Source organism: Esox lucius, chromosome 16, assembly GCF_011004845.1.
Source record: "Esox lucius isolate fEsoLuc1 chromosome 16, fEsoLuc1.pri, whole genome shotgun sequence".
In the NCBI taxonomy this organism is placed as follows: Eukaryota; Metazoa; Chordata; class Actinopteri; order Esociformes; family Esocidae; genus Esox; species Esox lucius.
Window position 1 is genome coordinate 30,312,944 of NC_047584.1, and position 26,418 is coordinate 30,339,361.

Genomic DNA, 26,418 nt, shown 5'->3' on the forward strand with positions numbered 1-26,418 from the left:
GATAGGCTATTCTGCCAGTCTGTTATGTTCCCCTAGACCTATGATTGGTGTACTTTGCCCGATTTTGCCTTGCGCTAGATCTTCCTTTGAACGCCTTCTACGTAATTAAGTTAACAAAGCAGACTCCTATCCCATAGGTTACTGTCCCGATCAATCTGGACCCTATCTCCTGTGATTGGTGTAATGACAGCACCGTGGACCCGCCCTGTCGTACCTGTCTCGCTGTGACAGGCTGAACTCTCTTCCTGGTTATTCTATCCTTCGTACTCCCGCCCTGCCAACCACTTCCAAGGAAGAACTACAAGCCTGTCGAGGTAGAGGGCTTCCTTCCGCAATCTTCGAATACTAACTTCTAGTCAGGTCGCGTGTGTTGCTGCTGTATCTCAACTCCGGCTGCTATGCAACTCATTCGGGGGAACTTAGTTTGAATTAGTACCACGTTCGTACCAAGGATAAGATTTGTTGGACCGTAGGTCCTTGGAAGTGAAACGTGCGGCTGGGGTGAGAGGCGCTTCGAAAGTGGAGCGTGGCAGCAGGGGGCTTTCTCTCATTCCAATCAGATCGTCTGCAACGGGTGCTAACGTAGAATATGGCGGAACATCACGGATCCGTTTCCGATAGCAAGCACAAAGCTTCTGCCGCGAATGTTGGAGCTTCTTTCTCCGGGAATGGACGGACAAGTCCTGTGGCGAACGTCAGTAGTGGCGCGGAAAGAGCTCTCTCCACTGGTTTAGCTCAGCCTGCGGGATGGCAGTCTTTGCTCTCGTTCACTATTCTGTTTCTGGCCTGGCTGGCTGGTTTCAGTGCAAGGCTCTTTGCTGTCATCCGTTTTGAAAGCATCATTCACGAGTTTGACCCTTGGTGAGTAAACAAACAGCAATTAGTAACACACGACACTCCGGCCTGCATTAATGGTGGACGTTAGATTTCACCAACGATAATGGAGAATGTGGCGAACTACAATGTAGTTTGCTGAAATATTTTTCGGGGCCAGCTGGGAAGTTAAACTCATGCACCGAATATTCGACTTTTGTAGGAGTTCCAGTGGGACTATAATTTGTAACAACGTGTGCGAACGGAGTTATTCTGCAGTGTGTGAGAGAGTTAGTCGTTGGGGGGCAGAGCGTGTCTTCATAAGCGGATAATCGTGACAATGGAGCCTGGTGTGAGTGACACAGCGGATTGAACCCGGAAAGAAGAATATATAGGCTGAAGAGTAGGGCTAGCCTATATCCTAGCTAGCGAGTCTCCAGTTTTCTTATTCAACTGGGAACATATTGAGTGACTGGCCTTTCACGGTTAGCTGTTTTCCACACTATTCCACGGCTTATAAAAACGATACGCTTATTTTAGCATATGCAGACGTAGCTGCGTTATGACTTGTACTACTGTCTTTAGGTTGAGACAATGTCCGGGCTTGACATCTGTCCATGAATGAAATAGCTGGGATCTATTTCCCCATTCTCCGTTATTGTAAGGTTAGTGATAACCATCTCGAGCAACGCGCAGGCTCAAAGAGGGGTACGTTATTGTTTTTAGGTGAAGACACACACACTGTTCTGTAGGATGAACAGGAGCTTGAGCTTCAGAAAAATGTGAGGTTGCAGTGAACTCATGACCAAGTACACTTTTATTAGATCAGAGCTATAACAACGAGGCATCACTCAACCCACATCCAAGGTACCACATAACATCTTATTGTGCCGCCAGGTCAGGAATGTGAATTTCAGATGTTTCTACGCTTATTTAGACCGGAGCCTTGTAGTGCAACTAAAACTGGTGGTGAAGTGGAGGGCATTTATGCTCTATATCCACTTGTTTTTCAGGGGGCATTGGGTGAACACACTTTCTAATGTTTCAACTGTGTTGCCTGATACTTTAAGAGTCTTTATTGTTGATGAAGTATTAGTTCTTCACGTTTTAACCAGTGTGTTGGAAAACAAGGCAGTAGGCCTTAGCATAAATAAATTAAAGAGGTCATTTTGTGGTATGACCCAGTTAGAGTGGTTCCTTGGGGTGAGATGGGAAATCTCAAGATGCAACAACAATAATAGAACTATTTCATTGCCCCCAGACAAAATTGATTTGAAGACCGAAAGAACCGGAAAGCTCATATGGGAAACTATTGATGTAATTTCCCTAAACTTTTCAGTTGTTGCATTTGGCTGTTTTAAAACAAGAAAAAGATGTGCCTTGCATGAGGCAAAACATCCAGGTTTCTAACTATTCAGGAACGGGGGGGATCATGGGTAGTGGGGGGGGGGATCAGTTGTGGGGGGGTGGGGGGCAGTGGTAGTGGGTGGGGGGGGGATCAGTGGTAGTGTGGGGGGGGGATCAGTGGTAGTGGGTGGGGGGGGGATCAGTGGTAGTGGGTGGGGGGGGGATCAGTGGTAGTGTGGGGGGGGGATCAGTGGTAGTGGGTGGGGGGGGGGATCAGTGGTAGTGGGTGGGGGGGGGGATCAGTGGTAGTGGGTGGGGGGGGGGATCAGTGGTAGTGGGTGGGGGGGGGGATCAGTGGTAGTGGGTGGGTGGGGGGGTCAGTGGTAGTGGGTGGGGGGGGGGGTCAGTGGTAGTGGGGGGGGGGGGTCAGTGGTAGTCGGGGGGGGGGATCAGTGGTAGTGGGGGGGGGGGGATCAGTGGTAGTGGGGGGGACAACAGTGGCGGAAGGAGCCATGTGCATCGAGCCACGAGTGTTACTACTGGAGCACTTCTCTGCACGCTAACGTATCTTGTGCACTACAGAAGCTGACGACTGACTTAGTCCTCCTGACTTCAGAGTCTGGAAAGTTAAACTGCAAGTTTTCTTTCCTTGTTTTGTTTTTTGTTTGTTCTGGTGTTGATAGTAAATGAGATGCTCGCCACTGGTTGGATATCGCCATTTCAGATTGAAGTAATCAATCTACGTTTTGCTAAAGCGCCGCCCCAATGAAACCATGAAGGTTATGTTTATCTCCAAAATCTCTGGCTGATGCGGAAGCCTGCTGTGTTGCGCAGGCAAATGGGTAGTAAATAAGAACCAATCAACACACACATATTTTGTGAGAAAATATCGTGGTTACATCTGGCTCCTGTCCATGAGCTGCAGCTCTCCCTGCACTGTGTGGAAGGCAGGTTGTACCCCTCTAGGCCCATAAAAACAGGACATACTTCAGGTACTCTCCTACTGTGGTTTTTCCATCTTTAACTTAAAACTTTTTGTGTTGTTTCCCCTGTAAAAAAAAAATAAAAGTGTCGGTGCTAAAAAAAACCAAGGAACCTGTGAATTTCGGACTTAATGAGTTGACAACCTAATTCATCTGTTTTGATAGTAGGCTTGCTAGCCGCTCCGGGTGCCGGTGGCAGTCACCCGAGTCCAAAGAAGTGCGCCGCACATGGAAAAGCTGGTCATGCAGGATGGAGTCCTTGTAGGTCTCTGCGTTCCCCCACGTCACATTTGACAGTTCAGACTTTGGAACGGCCCACTTCTGAGTGGAGTGTAACGAACTTTGCCCCATGCTAGCGGCTTTGTGGTGATGTATCGCCACGCGGTGACACTGTTGAGGACTTTCTCACCGCAAAATCTGCAGGACAGGAACAAGGGAACGGAGAGTGAGGGCACTGCCTCCGTCCTCATCTGAGAGGAGATGGAAGAGGCCATTGCAAAAAGGGAGCCCGTTGTTGCGTCATTGGTTGACAGCGTTGTTGTTCTGTTAGAACGACCGCCGCAGACTGAACATTGTCTCATCGTGTCGGCCATTTGATTCAGCTCGACAAACCGTTATTTCCAACCAGTCCCCCTGCCAACCATCTGAAGTGGTTCCCAATGTTAATGGGAACAGTAAAAAAGTTAATTTGTCACTTTTTCCTGGTATACAATCTTCTACACCACAGCTTTCAGCCAATAAGCTTTTAGGGCATGAATGCGGTTTATTATTAAGCTATAAGGCAGGTTGTGGTTGTATGGCCAATATACCACGATTAAGAGCTGGTTTTAGGAATAAGTAATTGCGGCGTGTCTAGATGCAGCACTTTGCCATGGTATATTGGCAATATACTGATCAGAAATCCTTAGATGCTATTGTAAACTGGTTATCAATGCAGTCACACTTGTCTGCCTTTGAGCAAGACAATACCCCCCTCCCCACAACAACTGCTGTACCGTGTGTGAACGAACGCTACAATGCAATCCTCTGATGGTACCTGCTAGCTCACTGACTCCCAATGACATGTAATCCCTCAGACTGAAAGCAAAGAGAGGGAACCCTCTGAGCTAACATCGGCAAGTCATTCCTTCTGGTGTGACTTCCTTTTTAATTATGTTGTCGACCTAGTCTAAAAAAAAAATATATATATATACATACACACATATATACACACATATATACACACAGCTCCGGAAAACATTAAGAGACCTCTGGACCATTTTCTTTCCTTTCCAAAAAAGTTGAAACGATTGGTTTTGAGTGAGGAACAGAGTCATCCAGCATGCAGTGGTGTTTTAACTTTAACCCTTCTGTTCCTTGTTCAAAATCTTCCGTTTATAGTTTTTTTTGGTAAGGAAAGAAAATGGTGCAGTGGTCTCTTAATTTTTTCCAAGAGCTGTATATTGAGGGCTTTAACAGGCAGACAGTAGCAGGTCTTGTTGGGGGCAGTAGAGTGAACTTGGTGTTGCCATAACCAAAGAAATGTACTTTTGTTTGCCATATTTAAAAACCTGACGAGGGGAGGGGAGTTCATCGTCCCGCCTGAATCGGGAGCCAATGCAGACACTGCAGATGCTCACCAGAAGGATACCCCAAACCCAGGCTCTTCAACTCTGGTCCTGGGGGGCCGAAAACACTTCAACCTGGTAGCTAATTAAAGTGGATCTGACCGCATTTAAAGCAGTTTGCAGATATCTCATATAAAGCAGAAACAGTTATTTGAAAAATATGTTGAGTAAATTTTTTATGTTGCCAATCCAGCTTTGAATGAGATTTTAAAACATAGGTTCTGTTGGACTAGAACTTGCTAGTTACATTGTTTGTCCTCTGGGAAGCGATCTGTTTGATTTGTCCTCTTTTCCAAACAGGTCAATCCACCTGTAAATCCCTCTTATTTCTTTAAAACTGCACTCTGGCCACATGGTCATCCATTTAAAATCCCTTTCTAGTTGAAAAGTTTGTGTCCCGATCTTTGGTTTGGGTAAGAAAATTAATGGACGAGAGAGCAGTACATACCCTCTGCATTTGCCACTCATCTGAACAGAAAGGTGGATTGTAGTAGGTGTTATGTCTGATATGTAAAATACATCTTTGACAAGATGACTGTGTGATCGGAGTGCACCTTTTAAATCATTTAGTATTGAGTTGGCCTGTATTAAATACTCCAACCGCATGATTTAGTACAGGCCCTGATGGCTGTTTAATTATGAAGATAGACTTGATTTCCCCAAATGTTATTCAGACACCAAATATGTTTTATGATAATTAGATTGTCAAAATATTAATTATCTTTTACAGAATTACATCACATAAATAATTTGGGGCGAGCCGCTCTGCATTAAATTACCATTAAGTCCGATATCTTTGACCCGTTGACTTCAGAAGGTTGTAGCTCGGTATTGTAGAAACTAACCATCATTTGTCATCTTCAGGCATTTTACAGTTTGTTTCAAGCCTAAATCTTTACAGACTTGTGTGCTGTTTTTCTTTTTTGTACTCTTCATCTAGGAAGTTTCCTTATAATAAACCACTTTTGACTGGCATGTGAACTGCTACGTGAAAACTGATAGTTAGCAATTTAGCTTTTGTTGGAATTATTCAGTAATGTATGTGGATCACAGGATATTTGGTCGGCCGTTCATTTTTGTGATGTGTGACTGGCGCAGCAATAAAGCTGATGGACCAATTTAGGAGCTCTCGTGGGCATCATCACAGATGCTGGTCATTGAGGCGCAAAACCTTTTTGTGTAGATGTGAAAAGGTGCGAATATGGCTTCCGTGCAAAAACACAAACATTTATTGACAGATAATTTCACAAAATCAATCTTGGCGTTGTGACCGTAATGGAGAGAGAAAATGTCTTGGCGTGCATCAGCCACAAAACATTTAAGTGAGGGCGTCCATTAACATGAAGCCAGCAGGAAAGTAAGATGAACTGTAAGTGGTTGATGAATGAATGGAGAAGCAGTTGAGGCGGGTGCTTTATGACAGGTCATTGTTTTGATGTTTGGTGACATTGAGATCTTCTAGAGATCCTAGTGGTCTAATTCCTAATCCCGTAAGAAGATTACTCATGTAACTGCAACAGATGAGGAATCAAAAATAGTTTGTCACCTTTCATCAGTATCAGCAGGTGTGTACTTACGGTGAAAACGCTTATATTGTCACGAGTGTAGCTTTATTTTCTGACGGTTATCTTTATCTCTTCCGGCGGATGTTTTACCTGTGTCCCAAAATGCTCTTACAATATTGCAATAATTTGCAGGCTGATGCTGAGGTTGGTTCTGTAGTAAGATAACCACAATTGAGCGGTTAGGTTTTTCATTTCAAAAAAAGCTAAGCATTTAGGAAGTCGCCTATCAAATGATCTGTGTGTGCATGGGTGTCAAACACTTATGGGAATTGGTTATTATAACTGGAGCATTCAATGTGTACTACACATCATTGTTATGTTGCTCCAGAGCCTTGATACTGAGCTTGCACTGTCAATGTTCCCAAGTTAAACTCATCACCTTGACAGAATGTGATGAGGGCACGTTGTGGCCTAACCCTCCGTAAGAACGGGGCAGGTGGAATTGACCCGCTGCCTGACGCAAGTAAATGATGTGCCCGGTCACTGACTACGTCGTATCTTGCAGAATCCAACCTCCATGTGTTGGGTTGCCAAGTTCAGACGGTAACAATTGTATGTGAGTGTGTAGTTGGTGGGGTCAGCAGAGGTCAGCACTGTTGACACGGTTCTGCTTCTAGTGGATTTTTTTTTGTTGTTGGTAAAAGCACAGCAGGAGGGATGGCTTGTTATCTGGGCGGACAAAAAAAAGCTCTTAAGCTCTTTTAAGCTATGTTTTGATTTTGGTTGGAAAAGGGCGTAGTGTTACGGGGGAGTGGGGGCGGCATGGACCAATTGCTGATTGTAACAAACAAGGTTTTGGATGTTTTTAGGAGTGTGGACCTACTCTCCTGCCCTCCAAAGAACTCTTGTCTTTTTTTAGGGTTTTGTAGTTTTGTATTGACACATCAAATGAAAGCGCCTGGGAGCTTGAGATGCCTCTACATTGTCACATGACTTGTTGAGTCTCCTGAGGGAATCACAGTTCCCTATCCTCCCTGCACGGGTCTGCATCCCAAATGGCACCCCATTCCCTCAACAGAGCACTCATCTTGTCCCCAGCCCCATAAAAGTAGTCCACTATACATAGCGGACAGGTTGCCATTTGGGAGTGGTAAACAGTTTTATTTTGGTATGTTTTGTTTCTGTTTTTCTTTTTCTTCCAATGACAACCAGTCCCGCCACAATTAGCAGAGTGGGCGACCTAGTCACTTCGTCATTAGTCCTGAGGAGGAATTGAGATGAGAAATAAAGGGTCATCGATCCGTCGCGGACCCTGGGGGTTCAGAGTTAGCCGCGGTGATGGATGCCCTGACATGCTGGCATGCCGACGGTGTCCTGAGTTCCCTGGTAATGAATGGGCTCGGATTAATTCCTGTCACTTCTGTCCCTGATGCCCTTCTCAGTGTAAACAAGGCGAGTTCCCGGAAATGATGGTTTGTGGCAGGTTGTCATTATTTAGAGGGGCAGCGTTTTACAGAGGTTTCACATAAGCTGATGACAGTTCTTGGAGTTTCTGATGGTGGTTTCCAGCCTGTGGCTGCCCGGTGGAGAGTTTCGGTATGAGATGGTAGCTTCTCCATTCACTCAGTTTTGGATTTTTTTTTTTTACCGTTTTGTGTCTAACGAACGAGCCCATCTTAACTCTTTGCTCTGTCCAGCCTCCTCCTCCTGTCACCTCCCATCTCCATTACATCCTCATCCTCTGTCAACTCCCATCTTCATACGTTCTCCTCTGTGGTCACCTCCCATCTCCATTACATCCTCATCCTCTGTCACCTCCCATCTCCATTACGTCCTCCTCTGTGGTCACCTCCCATCTCCATTACGTCCTCTTTCTCTTTCACCCCTGTCCTTCCTTCTCTCTTTCTTACCTCTGTTCATCCTCATCTGTCTTTCCTTCCTTCTCCCTTTCTTACCTCTGTTCATCCTCCTCATCTGTCTTTCCTTCCTTCTCTCTTTCTTTACATAATTTTATTTGGTCTTTATATAGCACCTTTTTGGGTGCAATGCAATGTGGTTAACAGGAAGATTAATTATTTTTAATAGGAACCCAAATGTTATATTGATTTGCCGTAGAATACAAATCAAAGGCCCACAGTTATCCCTTGTTTTTTTATTTTCAGGGTTACTACCTAAAATCTGTCAGAGTTCAGGTGGTTGCCAAAGTCATGTTGGGAATGTTCAGGAGGTGGCCAAAGTCATGTTGGGAATGTTTTACAGGGAATGTGATGTCATGATGGGAACATAAGTTTGTCATTACAATGTCAACTCTTAATAGAAATACCTTCAAATACTTTAAATTGAAACTAAAACAAAACGTACCCTCATGACTACTGGCTACAATAATATTTACTGCCAACTTACAAGGGAACATTTTATGAATATACTGTTACAAAGCAACCTGCAGGTTTTGTATCCAGCTAGCCTGCTAGCTGAGCCAGCTAGCTAAGCCTTTCACATTCACCCTGCATGACTCAGCCAGTGGATTTCAACGCTTGGCTAAGTAGAGAACAAAAAGGAGTTGATGCTGAATAATAAAGACGGTCAGAAATGCCTTTCTGCAAACATGTCATTCAACTCCTTAATCAAAGCTGTTTAAAAAATTTCTATGCATAAATCTTAAACAAGCTTTTTATTTTTTCTACCGCAAGCGTGCCTTGATCATCTTCGGAGGTGCCATGGCATGAAGTATTTTCTAGGATTGTTTACTATCCCAGAATACTATCCAGCCTCAACTTATTTATGTCCTATAGTATTTTATCCCAAGATCAGAGGCCAACTCATGGATTACCAATAAACCATGGGAGCACTCCTCCCCTGTGTCTGTGTGGCTAACTAGCTTTCTAATTCAGGGATGCAATAGCAAATTGAGCCACAAGTGTGCCAAAATCTTGGAAATAGCCGATGCAACACATTTTCTCATTTTAATAATTTAGCTGATGGTCTTATCCAGAGTGTCTTACATGCATTATTGATTAAGTACAATTACTACCTATAGTAGTATGGGAAAAGATGGGATGAGAGATTTGGAAGCAGGGGATGAATCGCTACCCGTGATTTTAATATAGGGGCCTGTTGGAAACCAACTTGACTCCCCTACTGTAATATAGGAATTGTAGGACTGTAGATTTCTTAGGTGTGGTCCCTTGATCTCAGTAATATATTAGCTCTCCATAGCCTTTTGTACACCTACTCTGGGAGCAGAATATGCAGGGCAATGTTCCTGTCACTTGGGGCATTAGGATTTTTTCTTTATACCGGAGTGAAGAGCTCATTGTTGATTGGCTCTTGAATAGGTTTCATAATTTTGAAAGGGACAGCATTGTTGCAGATTAGGCAAAGGAAATGAATGATTTATTTAAAGGAGAGTTTCACTATTTTACAACATGGTAATGTAACAGTTTTTAGATTTATTTTAAAATGACCCCACCATGTAAATAAATAGTGATTAAATAGTACCAGTCAAAACTTTTTACACACTTATTCATTCATGGGTATTTGTTTGTTTTGACTATTTTCCACATTGTAGAATAATAGTAATGACTTCAAATATATGAAGAAACACATTGACTGATGTATTGATCTGTTAAACAAAAAGAGTTTAACAGATCAAAATAGATTGCATCTTGTAGATTCTTCAAAGTAGCGACCCTTTGCTTTGATGACAGCTTTGCACAGTTTGCAATCCCACAACAAGCTTCATGAGGTAGTCACCCGAAATGACTACCTCTTGTCAGTCCATGTCACTACCGCTATTGGAAAGAGAGAATTAGAGAGAAACTCATTGCCTTTTTTTAATGGCCGCTGGTCTCAAATCTTCATCTTCAGTATTTTGCTTACCAGATAATTGTTTATTTCCTTTCTGTATGATCTGAGGGAAATGTGTCTAACATGGGCATGCATTTTGAAGCATATTAAGAAATGCAGCTCCGCTTCCACCAAATTAAGAGGATTGAGTGGCAGTGAGGTACCTCGTATCGCTGGCTCATACTGGCTGTCTAGTCTGTTTCAGAAATTTGCGATTCCACCAAAACTCTAATCTTTACTACTCTGGCTCAATAAAACATTTATTATTTTCCAACTAAATATTTTAAGGTACTCCTCCCTAAAAATATAGAAATAAAGTGGCATTCTAACCCAAGTTACTCTGCAATTGACCCGTATTAGATATACTCTCTTCTGTGCACTCCCCAAGTTGCAGAACTTTAGTGCTTATTCATTCCACTGATAACATGGATTTTTCTTTGAGAGTTCTGAAATAAATGATTCAGGAATAGAAATCTGGGAACCGCCTCTACTTTTCTGTACAAAGTCCATTAAATTTGAATTGTTCAATCACGTAGAACGTACAACAACAAATCGACTAGGTGCTGTGTAGCCAGACCAACTTACTGTCAGAAAAATGGCAAAGACAAACCTTAGAGAGAGGAGAATTTACAATGGTAAAACATTGAAATGACTGTGACATCCTAAATGGTAAGAAAAATACCTAAACAAAAAACATGTTGACCCTAATAGACTATTTATAGCTAGCTACTATTTGTCACTGCATCAAACCAAGGGAAGCTATATGCTTGCTTGGCACTGACTAATTTAAACTGTCTTTTTTTTATTACATCTACTGGTTAGCCATAAATTATGTCCTAATAGTAGTGCATGAATATTCCAAGTTGTTGACATTGCCACAACTATCTACAAGTGCCAAGTCAAGTGAAATTGTGTTTACATTTTTTGTAACAAACAAAAAAACTACTCTGAATACCCTTGAAACGATGAAAAGGGACAGAAGGAAATGCTTTTGAGTATCAGGGGAGGCTCAATGCGCTGCTCTCCTGTACCCTCTGTTTCTGGCAGGTGGAGTTAGAAAGGCCCAGTGGAGATCTCTAAGGGGGCTTAATGTCCCAAAGTTGTTATATATCCAATTTGACCCCACAACCTCACGGGCTTCTTAAAGACCCCCAGAAACGTACTGGTTGTTCTGTCTCGACAAGTCTCTGCTCCTGAAAGCCTTCTGAGAGAAGTGTCAAACCTGTGTGTCTGTTAAGGTGTTTGCCAGTGTGGAGTGCAGTGGAGCGTTTACTTTGCTGTACTGCGATTTTGGGAATGGTTCCCTATGGTTTCCTTTTAGATAGTTTGCTCAACCACTCCAGCTTCTTCCTAGAGTATTGATTTCTCAGTACTACAATTCTCCTCCTGCGTCCTCATTCCTCTTTGTCTCCTCCCCTCCCTCTTTCGTCTCTCCTCTCTTCCTCTCCTCAGTCTGTCTCCTGCCTCCTTGTTTTTGTGCTATGCCAGTGTTGTATCTGATGCAAAAGAACTTCCTCTTCATCTAATCTCCATTATATTCCCGGTACAGGGCTCAGTCAGGCGGAACATACCATAATTTGTTCTCCTTCTTCAGTTTTCTATGTCCTCACTACTCAACCCTCCCCACCACCTCTTATAAGGGTCTCAGTCGAGTTTGATTACTGTTTCAAACTGACGCGCTGTTTGTTGTCACGGAAAGTGCATTATGTCTCTCATTATTTAAATGCAGCACACTCCTCACCCAGCACACTCTCAGCCATGTTCACGAGCACACGCCAAGGGAGTACGATACCGTCTGGACCGCGCATGCATTCGGCAACCAATTACCATTCGGCAATTATTTCAGAAAAACACAAGATTTGTACCAGAAACAGACATTATTGGACCTAAACAACAATCAAAGATGGCTAGGTTGTCATCCAGCGTCGACAGCTACTGAACTAACTTCCAATTCTAGCTTACCGTCACTTCATTTGCGAAACGTCAGATAGCCTGACTGAAAAGTTAATTATATCGACATCCATAAATGCTTTACAAAAACGTTCCCTGGTGGTACCATTAATTAATTAATCCGTTTTTTTTTCTGGGTATACATATGGACGTTGTCAGGCTATTTGACGATTCGCAACGGAATGTAAGCTAGTTAGTTAGTTAGTGTGCAGTGTTGCCAGATGGGGAAGTTTCCCATAAATTGTGCTATTTTTTATGACAGTGTGCGGGCAAAAATGGGCTTGGGCAGGTCGATTTACAGGTAGGCTTGTATAGGTTTTTTTTTCTGGAGTCTGCCGATGATTGTTCGCTTTACAGTCAATGACCTCTGGCAACCCGAGTAGTGTGTACAGTAACACCTCGAAGCGGTCGGTGCTCGTTGGACATTTAGCTAGTTAGTAGAAAGCAAACTAAAATGAAGTAAAAACCATAAACGAACAGCATTTTCCTCTAGCTGGCGTAATATAATTTGAATTGGACTACTGTAAGTGCTAAAAACCAATAACCGGCTAATTTCCAGTTTGTGTAACTCCGCTGGGAGAGAAAAAAAAACACCGTTTGGCAGCCAATTAGCCAAACCCCTGTCCCTGGACTTAAACCGGGTGGTTAGTGTCAGTCAAGTCGGTATTGTGTAATGGAGCGGCTGACCGTAGTCCTCGGCGCGTGCTATAAGGATGCATCCCCAGAATACAGTAACCGGGGAAACTCACCGGTCACCATCACCACGGACCGTTGCCTCGGCAGTGTCTTGGGACGTTTTCTCATAAACGGGGCTTTGGGCTCGTCAAGGAGGACATCATTGTGAAAATGCTTGCAGCAAGGGTGCTCACTCTATTCCTTGCGGTATCGTGTTGTGGTGTCGTGTTGACCGTACATTGTCACGTTGCATTTTCTCTCGCACGGACTGCTTGTTGATCAGCGTTGTAATATGTGCTTGTGTGTTTCTCTTATTCGTAGGGTACACGCTCGTACAAAATTGATATACACACACTCCATATTCAGTTGAGAAGGATAAGTTTGGGTTAAACGTTAAATCACAACTGCTGTATTTGCTAAGATTTCTCCGTCAGGGAGAGTTCCTATAGCGCCTGATGTTTACCTTTTGGGCCAGAGTGCTACTGTCATATCCACCTACTGCTGCACCACAGACTTGTAAGGACGTGCGTGCGCGCGCACTTCACTAGAGGACAGGAATATTGTGCCAAACACTTTGAGTCCTAATTAACAGTAACAATAAAAGAAAATTAGCATTCATCCTTTCTTCCCTCTGTGGGAGATTAATCTTTTCACATGTCAGCAAACAGATTAATATGAATCGTTCAATATTACACATTTGTTCTTCGTAATTTGATAATTAGCCGGGGGAAAAAAATAAGCTTTGTTTACTTTTATTTGTCTAATTTGCCAATGATAAATTGGGACTCAAAATGTACCATGTTGCGTAATTGAAAGGAAAATCAAGGCGCTGCCATGATTTCTCATGTGCGTGTTTGCCTGCAAGCCTCTGTGTTTGTGTGTATATAAATTGAATATTATGGATGTACCATCATCTTCCTAATCTACCTTACTTTACTCCTTTCCAGCTTTAGCTGTCTGTAGTCTCCGCTTCTCTCCCTTCAGATTTCAAGATACCTTTTGAGATGTCAGTTATTCTTATCCAAAGCATTTATAATAATGAATTTGAAGCTTGAAATTACTTATAATCACAAATAGGAATGTTCACACACAAATACATGCTATATATTCTGAATAGTGTTTTAACCTATGTTTATTTTACTTGAATCTCCTGGTCCATTTCTGTGCCCGAAGGGTCCTATGAGCTGAGGGCATGTGTCTCTGTTGTAACCCGTTCCTCATTGATGGGTTCAGGGGATGTTGTCAGCCCAGCCTGCACGACGGAAACCTTTGCAGGGGCTGCTTTAAAATCGCACTTTACATTTCATTTGACGCCAAAGCCGGACCCCAACAGTTGAAGTGTTCAGGGTAAATCATGGATTATTGTGAGTGCATTTAGGCTGTCCTGAGTCTAGGCGGTGAGCTTTGTAGCCTGGCATGGGCCCTGGTCCCATGAGCCCACTTGGAACGGACACCGATATCATGTGCGTGTCATGGTAGTGGGTGAGACCGGCGGCTGTGCCGGAAATGAGCCAGTTTGTGTGTTTTGAGCCTCACGAGTGTAGTGGAAGTGACTCGTCTCCTGTCTTCAGTGGTCGGTTGATCAGTCATTGTAAATATATTTAGTTACTGTCGGTCCTTCCTCTGCCAAGCAGGCGCGGTGTGCAGACATTATCTTACCTTTCATTCTTCAAGACATTCAGGTGTGGTGAGGCTTTCTGGTCTCTCTCCATGATTCCTTGACCCAGCTCTTACTGAGTTTTCATTCTGCTTTCGGTTTTGAATGAAAGGTGGTCCACACTCGTCGACTTTGTACTGTACCAGTCGAAAGTTTGGACACACTTGAATGGGTATGTGTGTCCAGACTTGACTGTCTCAGTATGTAAAAACAAGGCCTTTGTACTGTGGTTACGGCACATTTTGTCAGAACGGCTAATGTTACGCATGCAGCCATGGAAACGGCACTAGCAAGAAAACACACATTCCAATTTGCTAGATAACATACAGCATCCGGAGTCAGGACTGGTAATCAAGTGGTACTTAATAACAACATTGATCAGTGTATCTTAAAACCAGTGTTGGACGTATTAATGTTCTATATGTGACATACCTGGACTTTCTGGGAGTAGGAGTTCTGTAGATGTTTGTAGATGACCAGGGATCTCTTGTGGTGTTTTGGGGTCCTTGTTCCAGACAGCAGGAGGGAGACGAAAGGAACAGTGATGCCCCGATCAGTCTACATTTATTTAGATAGCGATGATTCTCCAGGGCAGTGGCAAAGTAATCGACCAACACTTCCTTCTAATTGTTATGCCCAAAAAAATATTAAGGAAACATAGTAATCGGTCGATTGCAATGGATGTCTGGGGAACCCAGCCCCCCCTCCCCCTAAATAAAAAATAAAATAAAAGCACGAAATTCCAAACTGATGTATATCTGCTGTTTTTTACATTTTTAATTGTATTAACTGATACGTATTCATATGCACTGATCTCAAACTTAAAAACATTTTTTTTTTTAATTGCATTTTTTGTAGACTATAACTGGAATCTGTACAGAATCTCTTCATCTTTTATGCCTGTTTAGTACTTATTAAATGCATTTTATGTAAGAAAAGTCCTGTATGAATGTGTGAAGTCTGAAAATTGAAGGTCGTTGGTACAAGGCTAGACTTGTGTCTCTGATAACAACAAACAGATCTGATACCAGGCTAGACTGGCCTCTGATAAGAACAGCCAGATCTAATACCAGGCTAGATTGACTGCTCAGTGCAGTACTGCTTACCATTCACTGGCCAATGGATACCCACCCTACCACTTAGAACGACCCATAGTTTTTCTGAGAACCCGCCCTACCAATTAGAACAACCCAGAGTTTTTCTGAGAACCCGCCCTACCAATTAGAACGACCCATAGTTTTTCTGAGAACCCGCCCTACCAATTAGAACGACCCAGAGTTTTTCTGAGAACCCTCGTCTCCTCCTTTGATGTTTGCCTTTTCACAGGAGAACCAACCATGTACGGATGCCTTGGGAGAAAGGGGTCTCCTCATCTCAGATGAACAGATTAAAGGTGTTTTTTATGGTATTGATTATCTACCCTAAAAGGCTGCTGAGAAGCTTTTCTCTGTAATGTAATGTCCTGTCTTAGCTTAATTAGCCAATCCACTCGCCAGGCATTTTAAATGCATCTTTCTCTCTGCTCCAACTCGCTCTCACCCGCTCCCTCCATTCAATGGAATTCCATGTTGGCTCAGAGCTTCGTTACCATATATTAACATGTTTAACATGTCGGCGAAAGAAATCATGGAAAAAAGCACCACAACAAAACACTCTGAGCGACTGAGTGGTGTGGCATTGTTTCTGGTCCAGTCTGCTGCAGACAGACGGGAGACTGTGTCCTCCAAAAGGGACTGCATCCCTGTGGTTTCTGGTCCAACGTAGGGCACTCATGTCAGGATGTAATTTGGAACACAGAGGTGGGCGGATGTGTTTATGGACCAAGGCATGTGGGAAGAGTGAGCACTTAAGAATAGGCTGCCGTTTTGAGCAGAAGCTTAAGGTTACTAGTGACCTCTTCCACAGGATGGGCTTGAGTTCTGAGGATGAAGGCTAACGGTCACCCTCTTAGAGGACATCAGAAAGGAGATGGGTGTTGTCAGTCGTCATGTTCTGCAGAGTCCGGAGATAATCCCAGACTACGATGCATTCCAATAATCCGTGGTGGCTGGTATAATCATGGACTGCTCAAATCAGCGCAGCTTTTTAACTTTGAACAACAAGCCCACAAATAAGGGTTTAGTCCAAACAATGAGTAAAATCACACTGATTTATTAATGTGATTGTTTATGCGTGCAACAAGATTAAACCAGCATATTAAGTTTAATTTACACTTCTCCGGAGACATGCAGTGGATATAAAAAGTCTACACACCCCTACAAATGCCAGGTTTTTGTGATGTAAAAGAATGAGACAAAGATAAAGCAAGCAAGCAAGTTTATATATATATATATAGCACAATTCATACATCGAAGCAATTCAGTGTGCTTTACAAATAAAAATATATGAAAGTACAATAACATGACAACATCAAAACAAATGAAAACATCATAATAAAAAAATACAATAAGAAAACATATAAAGATTAAAAATGGGATGAAAACATTTTTCCCCCTTAAAGATTTCAGTTTGTTTTTCAATTGAATTGTTCACTTTATAGGTCACATTAAAGGTGGAATAAGTTCTGACATGATCACAAGAACCTGCCATTTTAACAGGGGTGTGTAGACTTTTTATATCCGCTGTACGTCAATGACTCTGCCAGGCTCCACAGAGAAGGGGCTTTTGGGTAACCGTGGCTCTCTGAGGACCTTTCCTGCACACCTCCAAATTCTAAGCAGGGAGTTATGTGTATTCCGTGATGCTGGTAGTCACCACAAACACTGTTCGGTTGTGCAGTGACGCGTATGCTCAAAATAGGTTTCTGTTTCTTTCTTGATACCTGTTTCTTCTTCGTTCTTGCTTAATGACCACAACGTAAAGGCCATTACTCAATGTCCTGGGAGGGGCGACCATCAATGGATTGAAAGCGGCACATGGGACATTGTGGAACCCTACGCAGAGGACTGTGGGTAGAACTCTCTGCCAAGGGTTCTCCATAGCACCTAAAAGCCCTCAGAGGAATCTGGGGCACAGGCTAATTATATTGTATCACACTCCCATTTTCATGTCCTTGCACTCCATTTTTAATCCCCCCCTAATGTTTAATCAATTCATGTGCATAATTTTGTTGTTGTTGTAAACATCATTCAGACATGATTTTCTAGCACAGTGGGATGTCTGTGTGTGTGTGTGTGTGTGTGTGTGTGTGTGTGTGTGTGTGTGTGGGGGGGGGGGGGGGGGGTTCCTTGAGTGCAGAGTTGGATTCTGATGTATTATTTGTTGGTTTGGTGTGTTGTGTAGCGTTTAACATTAATTAGGCACATTTAGAAATGACATTGTCAGTGGCAAGCGATGTCTTGGCAAAACGTGACCACACGTTTTCTCTCTGCAACGAAACAAAATATTAGAATTTTTTTTTAGGGGTGTAAACCAAAAGTGTAGTGAAAAAAAAGTATGAAAATAAGGCCTGGTTTGAACAAAGGCGAACCTCTCCTGACAGAGAAATAGTGTCTTTCTAGCAGCCGTAAACACTGCCAATAATGTAATTCGTGCCATGTTTTATTGCCTTGTTGGGCCGGATGACGGGAAATGGCTTCATCATCCAGTGACTGAGCTCAAACCCAGTCAGACTCCCGACTCCATTCTTTAGAGAAAGAGAGGCCTTTAAGAACCGTGCGCAGTAGCAAAATAAGCGTACTTTTATGTCCACGGTAGGATTAGGTGACAGCAGGGTTGTCATAAATACCCTGGGTGCCCTGCTCAACAAGATGGCCGCCACAGTGAACAGCTCAGTAATAACGGAGCAGCTGTGCTCGTGCCACGACACACCATTCGTGGAGACACTATGAGGAAGGGAAGTCGATATGAGGAGTGTGTGAGGCGAGTGTATGGAGGAGGCTGGAAAACTCATTAAATTATCATCATTATTGCAGCAGTGATCTGAGCCAGAGACCAGTATGCTGTACTGTAACACCAGGCTGTTCTGACCACCCATAGGAAGAGATTATTCAGCCCCACACAGTTACAGTATACTGCCCATCATAATACTAGCGTAGCCCGCGGTGATACTAGCGTAGCCCGCGGTGATACTAGCGTAGCCCGCGGTAATACTAGCGTAGCCCGCGGTGATACTAGCGTAGCCCGCGGTGATACTAGCGTAGCCCGCGGTGATACTAGCGTAGCCCGCGGTGATACTAGCGTAGCCCGCGGTGATACTAGCGTAGCCCGCGCTGATCCACTGGTGACTGACGTGGACGGATCTGTCGGCTATTTTCACCACTGTCTGGCACCATTTGACTGTCTTTTGGGTTTGTCCTTCATAGTTTGTCCTTTTGGGTTTCTCTCTTCCTGTTCACTGCTCAGGGCCATCCAGTTAGACTAGATTTAGTCTACAAACCTTACTATACCACAACGAAACGGTGCAGAACATTTCCTTGTTAGTCCCATAGCCTTAGCCTAGCCTTGACAGTAACCAAGGTGGGCCCTGATATTATTTTACTTAGTATGTACATCCTAGTGCATGGACTGCTTTTTTTATGCGTATTGTTAAGAATGGGTATATAGTAAATGTTTAAGAAATAATTCAGCAAAGCAATAAGGTTCAGGCGGGCCAGTCAGAGCTTGCCGAGAAACATTCTGTCTGCAATATCTGCAACGCGGTAATTATCGGGCCCTACATGTCAAATTGGTTCTGGTGTAGTGGGATGAGGCAACTAGTCAGTGTTTCCCAATCCTGGTCCAGCGGAGCCCAAGAGGTGCACGTTTCTGTTTTTGCCCCAGCACACATCTGCCGCAAAAAGTATCCATTGTACATTAGTGGGCGGGGGATTTGTAACACAATCCCTCTCCAATGCTAATGAGTATAAGCAAATTAGCAACAGGAATATAGAAATAACCTATTGAATATAAAAAAAAAAGCCTATCTACATTAAGTACTAACCATTTCTCAGAGTGCTCCACTTTATAATGTTTTTTTTACCTAATGTAAAGTATATTACATAAAGTAATATATTTTACTTTATTTTGTATTTACCCGATACACATTATATATACACACTGCAGACTTTTATTTTGAAGGCAAAGTATGAAAATCGGGAGTCTCATTGTTTTTACAAAATGTATTTAACTTATTTTGAAGGCAAAATACAAAGCCCGGAGCTCTTATTGTTGGTGTGGAATCTCTAATGTTGCCTGCATAACGCTAATCTGTTGTTGCTATCGAGTTGTGAGAGTTAGTTAGCTAGCTTGCTTCTTACCTTGGGTGGTCGCTTAGACGATTGCAACCTTCTTTATATCGGTATATTATGTTTTTCTGTGGTGGCGCATCACAATTTTGAAGGCGCTGTAGCAATGCGCCGCTGTTGTTACAATGAGGGGGAAACGCTGGTGTCTGTTTCCATCACTCATCGGTGTACCCTCCTTTCTTTGATCATTTTGCTGGCAGCTCCCATGGCTATACAGCAGCTTGAGTTGGCTTTCTCTAAGTTATGCAGTCTAGTGATGTTTATTCAACAGCTCCACTGACCCCCACCTCTCCTCTCATGCATGCCTCCCCTTACACCCCCCCCCCCCCCTCACCAGTCCACTCCGTCCGTGCCACTCCTACCTACACCCCTGCTCTTCCTCAACCCCCTAAAACCCTGTCCTCCTTTCTCTTTGCTAACAGTCTTTCTAGCTGGCTGCAGATCAATGGAACATTTCAGAGTAGGAGGAAAGGCCTTTTCTCTATCTTCATGAGGTGTGAAATTCAGTTTTTGTTACAATGACAGGGGATTTTGGGAGCGATAGGAACGATGGAGGGAGAGATTGTAATGGAACGCAACCCCTTTCACTGCTTACTAGAGAAGAAGGAACTGAAAGTCATTGTTTTGAAGGGTTTGCTACTGTGTCTAGCCTGTCCCTGGGCGGATGTGTGGGAGGGAAAGGCGCACTCCAAAATAGAGGGGTAACATCTGGTGCTGGTGAATCAATTGGCGGCGGGTGCTTGTGTGCAGCCTGACTGTACACACAGACATATACATAGCTCTTAGAACTGTGGGTTGCCAGGTCTGTCCACCACGTTGCCAGCTAATTCTCTGTATCCTGAGGTGTCTGCCCTTGGAAACGGCTGTTGCGTGTAGGGGGTTAGGTTATTGCGGAGCCACTCCGGTCACATGTTCACCCTGTATAACTGGCCAGGCTGCTCCAAAAACCTGTTTTTCAATTGTGTGTGTGTGTGTGTGTGTGTGTGTGTGTGTGTGTGTGTGTGTGTGTGTGTGTGTGTGTGTGTGTGTGTGTGTGTGTGTGTGTGTGTGTGTGTGTGTGTGTGTGTGTGTGTGTGTGTGTGTGTGTGTGTGTGTGTGTGTGTGTGTGTGTGTGTGTGTGTGTGTGTGTGTGTGTGTGTGTGTGTGGTCGATGTGCTGATAACAAACATAATTTATTTTGTTATCACCAAAACACTGTGCTTTTGAAATATTTATGAAATTAAGTTCATTAGCTGTACTATTTACAACCACGCCCAGCAATAGCTTCAACAATGAGCACTCTGATCTGTGGAGCGTTAGAAGTTTCATTCCCAGCGCAAGGTACTTTTTATCCAAAAATCTCCAGAATTTTTGTGTGTGGGCTATTTAAATATTTTTGTTCAAATGCGGGTTGTGTTTTGGGCAGTTTGAGTTTTAACCTCAAGTGCTAGTTTGTGACGTCAAAATCTATGCTAGCCACGGCAAATTCAAGCTAGCGAGTGGCGGTAGACAGACACGCATGTTCTGTTTTCTCCAGTGCCACTGTAACCTCCGCTCATTAACAGTTGACTATGTCGGCTCTTTGATAATTTGGCGTAGACTCTGGGCCAAAGGTTTGTTTGGAAATTGAGCTGCAATAAACCACATTAGTTGTCACTATGATAACTTTAGGAAACATTACCCAGCATACGTTTTGTGCTGTAAAGCCATATTGAATGCAATTCCGAGTATATCATAATTAATCGCAGTCGTGTTGGAATGGTTTTGTATCATAGGGTCCCAGGCTGTTCCCATCCATACCCGTTATGCCCTGGCATCGGTCCTCGGAGTGGGTCCAGCCGTAAATAACAGAAGATAATATCCTCCTTTCATTAGCCAGTTGTTTCAGGAGATATAATAATGGTTGAAGTAATTGATTTGTCTGAATTCTGATGTCTAGCTCTGAGGGTAGTGATTTCCAAGTGCCACTAGGACAAAATATATTTTCATTTTAGCGGGTTAGGTAAGATTAGGTTTACGGTTAGGAAAATTTACATATGGAGAATGGGTTCTAAAATACTGATTGGAGTTGTTCTGTTATGTGAATACCTTCTGGTTGTCCCATACTGATTTCAATGGTTCTGTTATGTGAATACCTTTTGTTTCTGCCTTACTGATTTGAATGGTTCTTTAATATGAATACCTTCTGGTTGTCCCATACTGATTTCAATGGATCTGTAATATGAAAACCTTCTGGTTCTACCACACTCATTTAAATTTAGTGACACACATTGTCTGATCATCTATGCTTTTCTACTGAAAGGGAAGAAATACATGAGTACTTCATAGAAAATCATATACTTGATCTCCATCACATGTTTGGTTTTCCTGTGTGAATCATGTACTTATCTACTGAGTTAAAATTCACTACACTTGTCAGTCCAAGGCAATTTTGTGTTTTAGTCAGCACAATGTCTGAGAATGGATAACTACATTTGAATTAATATATAAAAAATGAAGGAATTTTTAGGCGAGGGCAGGAGAAGAGAGGAAATGGATTTGCCCTGACTTGTTTCTTTTGTCGTTGTTGCTTTTCACTGCCCCTAGACTACAATATGACAGAGTAGAGATGATGTGACAAATATGGGTAGATGGGTTGAAGTGCAGTTCGTCTGGCCCCAATGAAATGTTTTCTGACAGCGCCCTTGATTCTTCTACTACCATCTACAAAGTAAAAACAGACAGCCTACACGATCGACGCAGGCTTTTTCATTTCTGCTTTCCAGGAATTTGAGGAAGAGATTTAGGCTATGTCCTCATTACCATAGTCGTCAAATATATTTAAAGAAGCGGGGAAGGACAGACATAGCAGCAGATTGCAGATGTAAGATAAGGGGGGGGGCAGCAACTGAATGAGGAGCTTGTAAAAAATGCATTTCTTTAGAAGCGCAGATGCTTCTGGAATTTTAGTGAAAGGTGCATATCTCCCATTCTCAGCCCCTTTGTTTATAGTGCAACTTCTTGTCTTCCATACTTCTGTTCTTCTTGACATGTTTGCCCTGGTCTCTCTCTGTGTTTTCAGGTTCAACTACCGATCCACACACCACCTGACCATCAATGGCTTCTACGAGTTCCTCAACTGGTTTGATGACCGGGCCTGGTACCCACTGGGTAGAATAGTGGGGGGAACGGTGAGAGATCGGACCAGGAGGGAGATGTATTGGGCTCCTTTCTCCTTGTGTCGCCTCCTTTTTTTTCTCCTTGTGTTCTCCCGTTTTCTCCTCCTTTCTCCTTGTCTTCTAGTTTCTCCTTGTCTCCTCAAGTCTGTCTTCTCCTGTCTGATATCTTGTAATGTTCACTCCGGTCTAATGGTTTCTGTCTGTCTCCTAATATCATCTTTCCTTTTGTGTGTCTTTTTATATTTTTATTCAAGCTTTACAATTCCTAACTCTGTCTAATGTCGCCTAATGTCTTCTGTGAAAATGTCTCTTCCTGTCTCCTTACTCTTTCGTTCCCTGTCTTTGTCTGTTTTGTTTTGTCAGTCGGTTATCAGTGTCTGTGGGTGTGTCCAGGTCTAATGGTGTTAGTTGTGATGGATATGACCTCATAGTTGGATCTTCTGTCTCTAGGTCTGTCCAGGTTTAATGGTGTTAGTTGTGATGGATATGACCTCATAGTTTGATCTTCTGTCTCTAGGTGTATCCAGGTCTAATGGTGACTGCGGGTCTCATCCACTATGTCCTAAACCTGCTCCATGTCACTGTGCACATCAGAGATGTGTGTGTGTTCCTGGCTCCTGTCTTCAGCGGCCTCACCTCCATCTCCACCTTCCTGCTGACACGTGAGCTCTGGAACCAGGGGGCGGGGCTCCTGGCAGCGTGCTTTATCGCCATCGTCCCCGGTTACATCTCTCGCTCCGTGGCAGGCTCCTTTGACAATGAGGGCATTGCCATTTTCGCCCTACAGTTCACCTATTATTTATGGGTTAGTATTGTTTACACACACACACACACACACACACACACACACACACACACACACACACTAATGCGCACACACAAACCCAGACAAACACTAACGCGCACAAAAGCCCATTGCTTCTACGAGTGTTTCAGTCTTTCCCCGGCTCGTCTGGTTGAGCAGCAACCGATTAACGTAGTCATGAAACTAATTAAGGTCGTCATGACAGCCAGTCATAATCAAAGGCATTGCCATTAGAGAACAGGTCACTGTCAGTAGCAGATGCTTCTCTAGTCAGGAACCACAAGGGGCGGAGGGGAAAATAACATTTCTCCGGGACTTAATTAGGAAACATAAACATAAAGGGGGGGGGGGGGGGGTTAGATATTCTGATATGGTGTTTGTTAGTAAAAATAATAATTCTGTTTACATAACTAATAGGCTCCAGTACTAATTTACAGTGTAAATTAAGTGTAAATTAACCTGGATGTGATGGCTGCTTTGAGCTGGTGATTCCCCAACCATCTACTTTGCCTTATGCAGTCCAATGCCCTGAGGAGAGCTGGAGTTAAACAAACAAACAAACAAACAAAAAAAGCCAGCTCTCTCCTCATTAATCCTAACTGGAGCAGTCTGTTGTAAACGTGTCAACACACCACATACCCTTGATCCATCCATCCATCCATGTTGACCTTATTTAAATCTCGCTCGCCTGGAACATTAGTTCTCATCCGTCCAATCCTCTAGCCTGACGAACCGTCTCTCTTTCGTGGACGTGCCCCTCGCTGTCATTGCTACAGAGTCTGGCCTTTGAGTAATGTCAATATTCAGCATGCCAGACGATTTATGGAGGAAGGGCCCATCGGTAAAAATATTGTCAGCTTTATGTGTAAGCCCAGGAGTGTGTACACATACTGACTCCTGCCTATGCCCACAAATGCTACAGATCTCTATGAACTGAACTAACGCTGTGTGGTTAAGCGGCCTAGCAGGTCGTTAAGGAAAAGGACTGAATAATTGAAGATAGCCTGTTGAATTAGCAGCTGTTACACTCCATTCTGTTGGAAGAGCGAGTGTGTATTTAAACGGCTGAGGGGAGTTATTTCGTTTTTTTAAACTGTTGTGCAGCTAAAATGTCACCCTATATAGGCCCCCTCTTTCATCAGAGACCAGTATCCACACTGTTCTGGTTGAAAACAGTCCCCTATATAGGAAGGAGGATGCTGTTTAGAACACGTGTACTGTTTGTTTCCGTGACCAGTTTCACTGTCTGTTGTGTGTCGATGTGTTTGAAGGAAGTTTGATTTCTATAGCGTGTCACTAACTCTTGTTGTCCCCATCTCTGATTGGCCAGGTGAAGTCAGTGAAGACGGGCTCCGTGTTCTGGGCGATCGGCTGCTGTCTGTCTTATTTCTACATGGTGAGTGGACACACATTCACATACAGACACGCACACACGTATAGACACGCCCACAAACATATATACACATATGTGGGCTAACTACCTGAATGGTCACCTCTCTCCCGGACGCATAGTCACATTCACCCAGGAGTGGGAACACAAAGCTGGTGTGTGTGTGCGCACACGCGTGTTCCCTGTGGTGGAGTGAAGCCACTTTAAGCAGCAGTTAAATAATTCTCCTCCACACGACTTCTGGGGTCACGGAACAATGGTGTCCTTGTTTTCCTGTTCAGATGATCGACCCTCATCTCATTACAGCAATATGTAGAGTGGAAACGGTTACCCCCGTCATCATTAGGGCGCAGGGTTTTCTGCTCCGTCCTGTGACATGCCTGGAAAATAAATAAATATATAAATGTATAACACACACACACACACTCAAAGCCTTTTCTCCATTTTCTTTTCAGGGCAGATGGTCAGGCACCAGCCCCAGACAATTGCTTGCAGAAATCATGCTGTGTTTTTAATGTCACGCCTTATCCCCATGGGGAAAGCACAATTATAAACTCTGCAGTGTTTTCATAACCAGACCTAACAGTAATTACTGTGAGCCATGCTTAAAAGCATCAGGATGTCCTCAGGGGACATGAAAATCATATTATGTAAAAAAAAAAGGGCACAGAATGCTCGACATGTCTGCCTGCCCGTCTGTATGAGACGAGGACGGGGGCATAGTTTATCTGACCACACAGAGGTCTGTTTTGAAGGCTGGAAGTAATGCAGCCTTCTAATGAAACCGATAGAAATCTGTGCGTGCTGCAACATTTTAATGGAACAGATTGAAATCTGTGTTGATAAGTTCTACTGGCTTGTATTGGAACAGTTTCGGATGGTACCTGGTAAAGTCGGCCACTGTGTCTCTGGTGGGACCGTTGAAAGGATCCCTTTTCAGCTCACTGGCTTGTATGTTGTCAAGTGGGAGATGGTGTCTCCGTAATTTAAGTACAGACAGAGGGTCAGTATTTGACTGGTAGTTCGGCCCCAACCTAACCCACTCACATAGATGTAGTTCCAAAAGACAACCCATTACCCACAAACGGCCCATTCCATTTACTAATGCCTCCAGACATAATGCATCTATCATTCCGAACTTCAGTCTCCTGCATCGATTGGATTTGGGGACATGCGTCTTTGAACCATTTAAACACAACGTGCCGTATGCTTGTGCATTACAGAGGTGTAGCTAAACCTACTAGTAAACAGGTTCCCCGCGCCAATATTCTTCTGCTTCTAGACCGCCTCACCACAAGCTATGGGGTTGTTGTTCTTATCCACGAAACCACAGTCATTCCAAACCAGGGGTTTTGCTTGATCAGGGATTTCGTACATGTCTATTAATTAATGATAATCTTTCATTCATCCAGCTGTAGTTACATTAGCTGGGCATTTTGGCGTAAGCTGAAAAGTAGGCTAGAAAAGTAGCATTGCTT

The 26,418-nt window shown here is 43.5% G+C and overlaps 1 protein-coding gene across 1 annotated transcript in view; it reads left to right on the forward strand.

The window, feature by feature from the left end:
- Positions 1 to 278: 278 nt before the first annotated feature.
- LOC105023487 (STT3 oligosaccharyltransferase complex catalytic subunit B) overlaps positions 279 to 26,418 on the forward strand; it is a 49,781-nt gene continuing 23,641 nt past the window's right edge. Inside the window, exons 1-4 of the mRNA XM_010892725.4 lie at positions 279 to 861; positions 22,649 to 22,757; positions 23,263 to 23,550; positions 24,881 to 24,946. Of these exons, the coding sequence (XP_010891027.4) occupies positions 590 to 861; positions 22,649 to 22,757; positions 23,263 to 23,550; positions 24,881 to 24,946 (735 nt within the window). The 5' untranslated portion in view covers positions 279 to 589. The remainder of the gene's footprint in view (positions 862 to 22,648; positions 22,758 to 23,262; positions 23,551 to 24,880; positions 24,947 to 26,418) is intronic.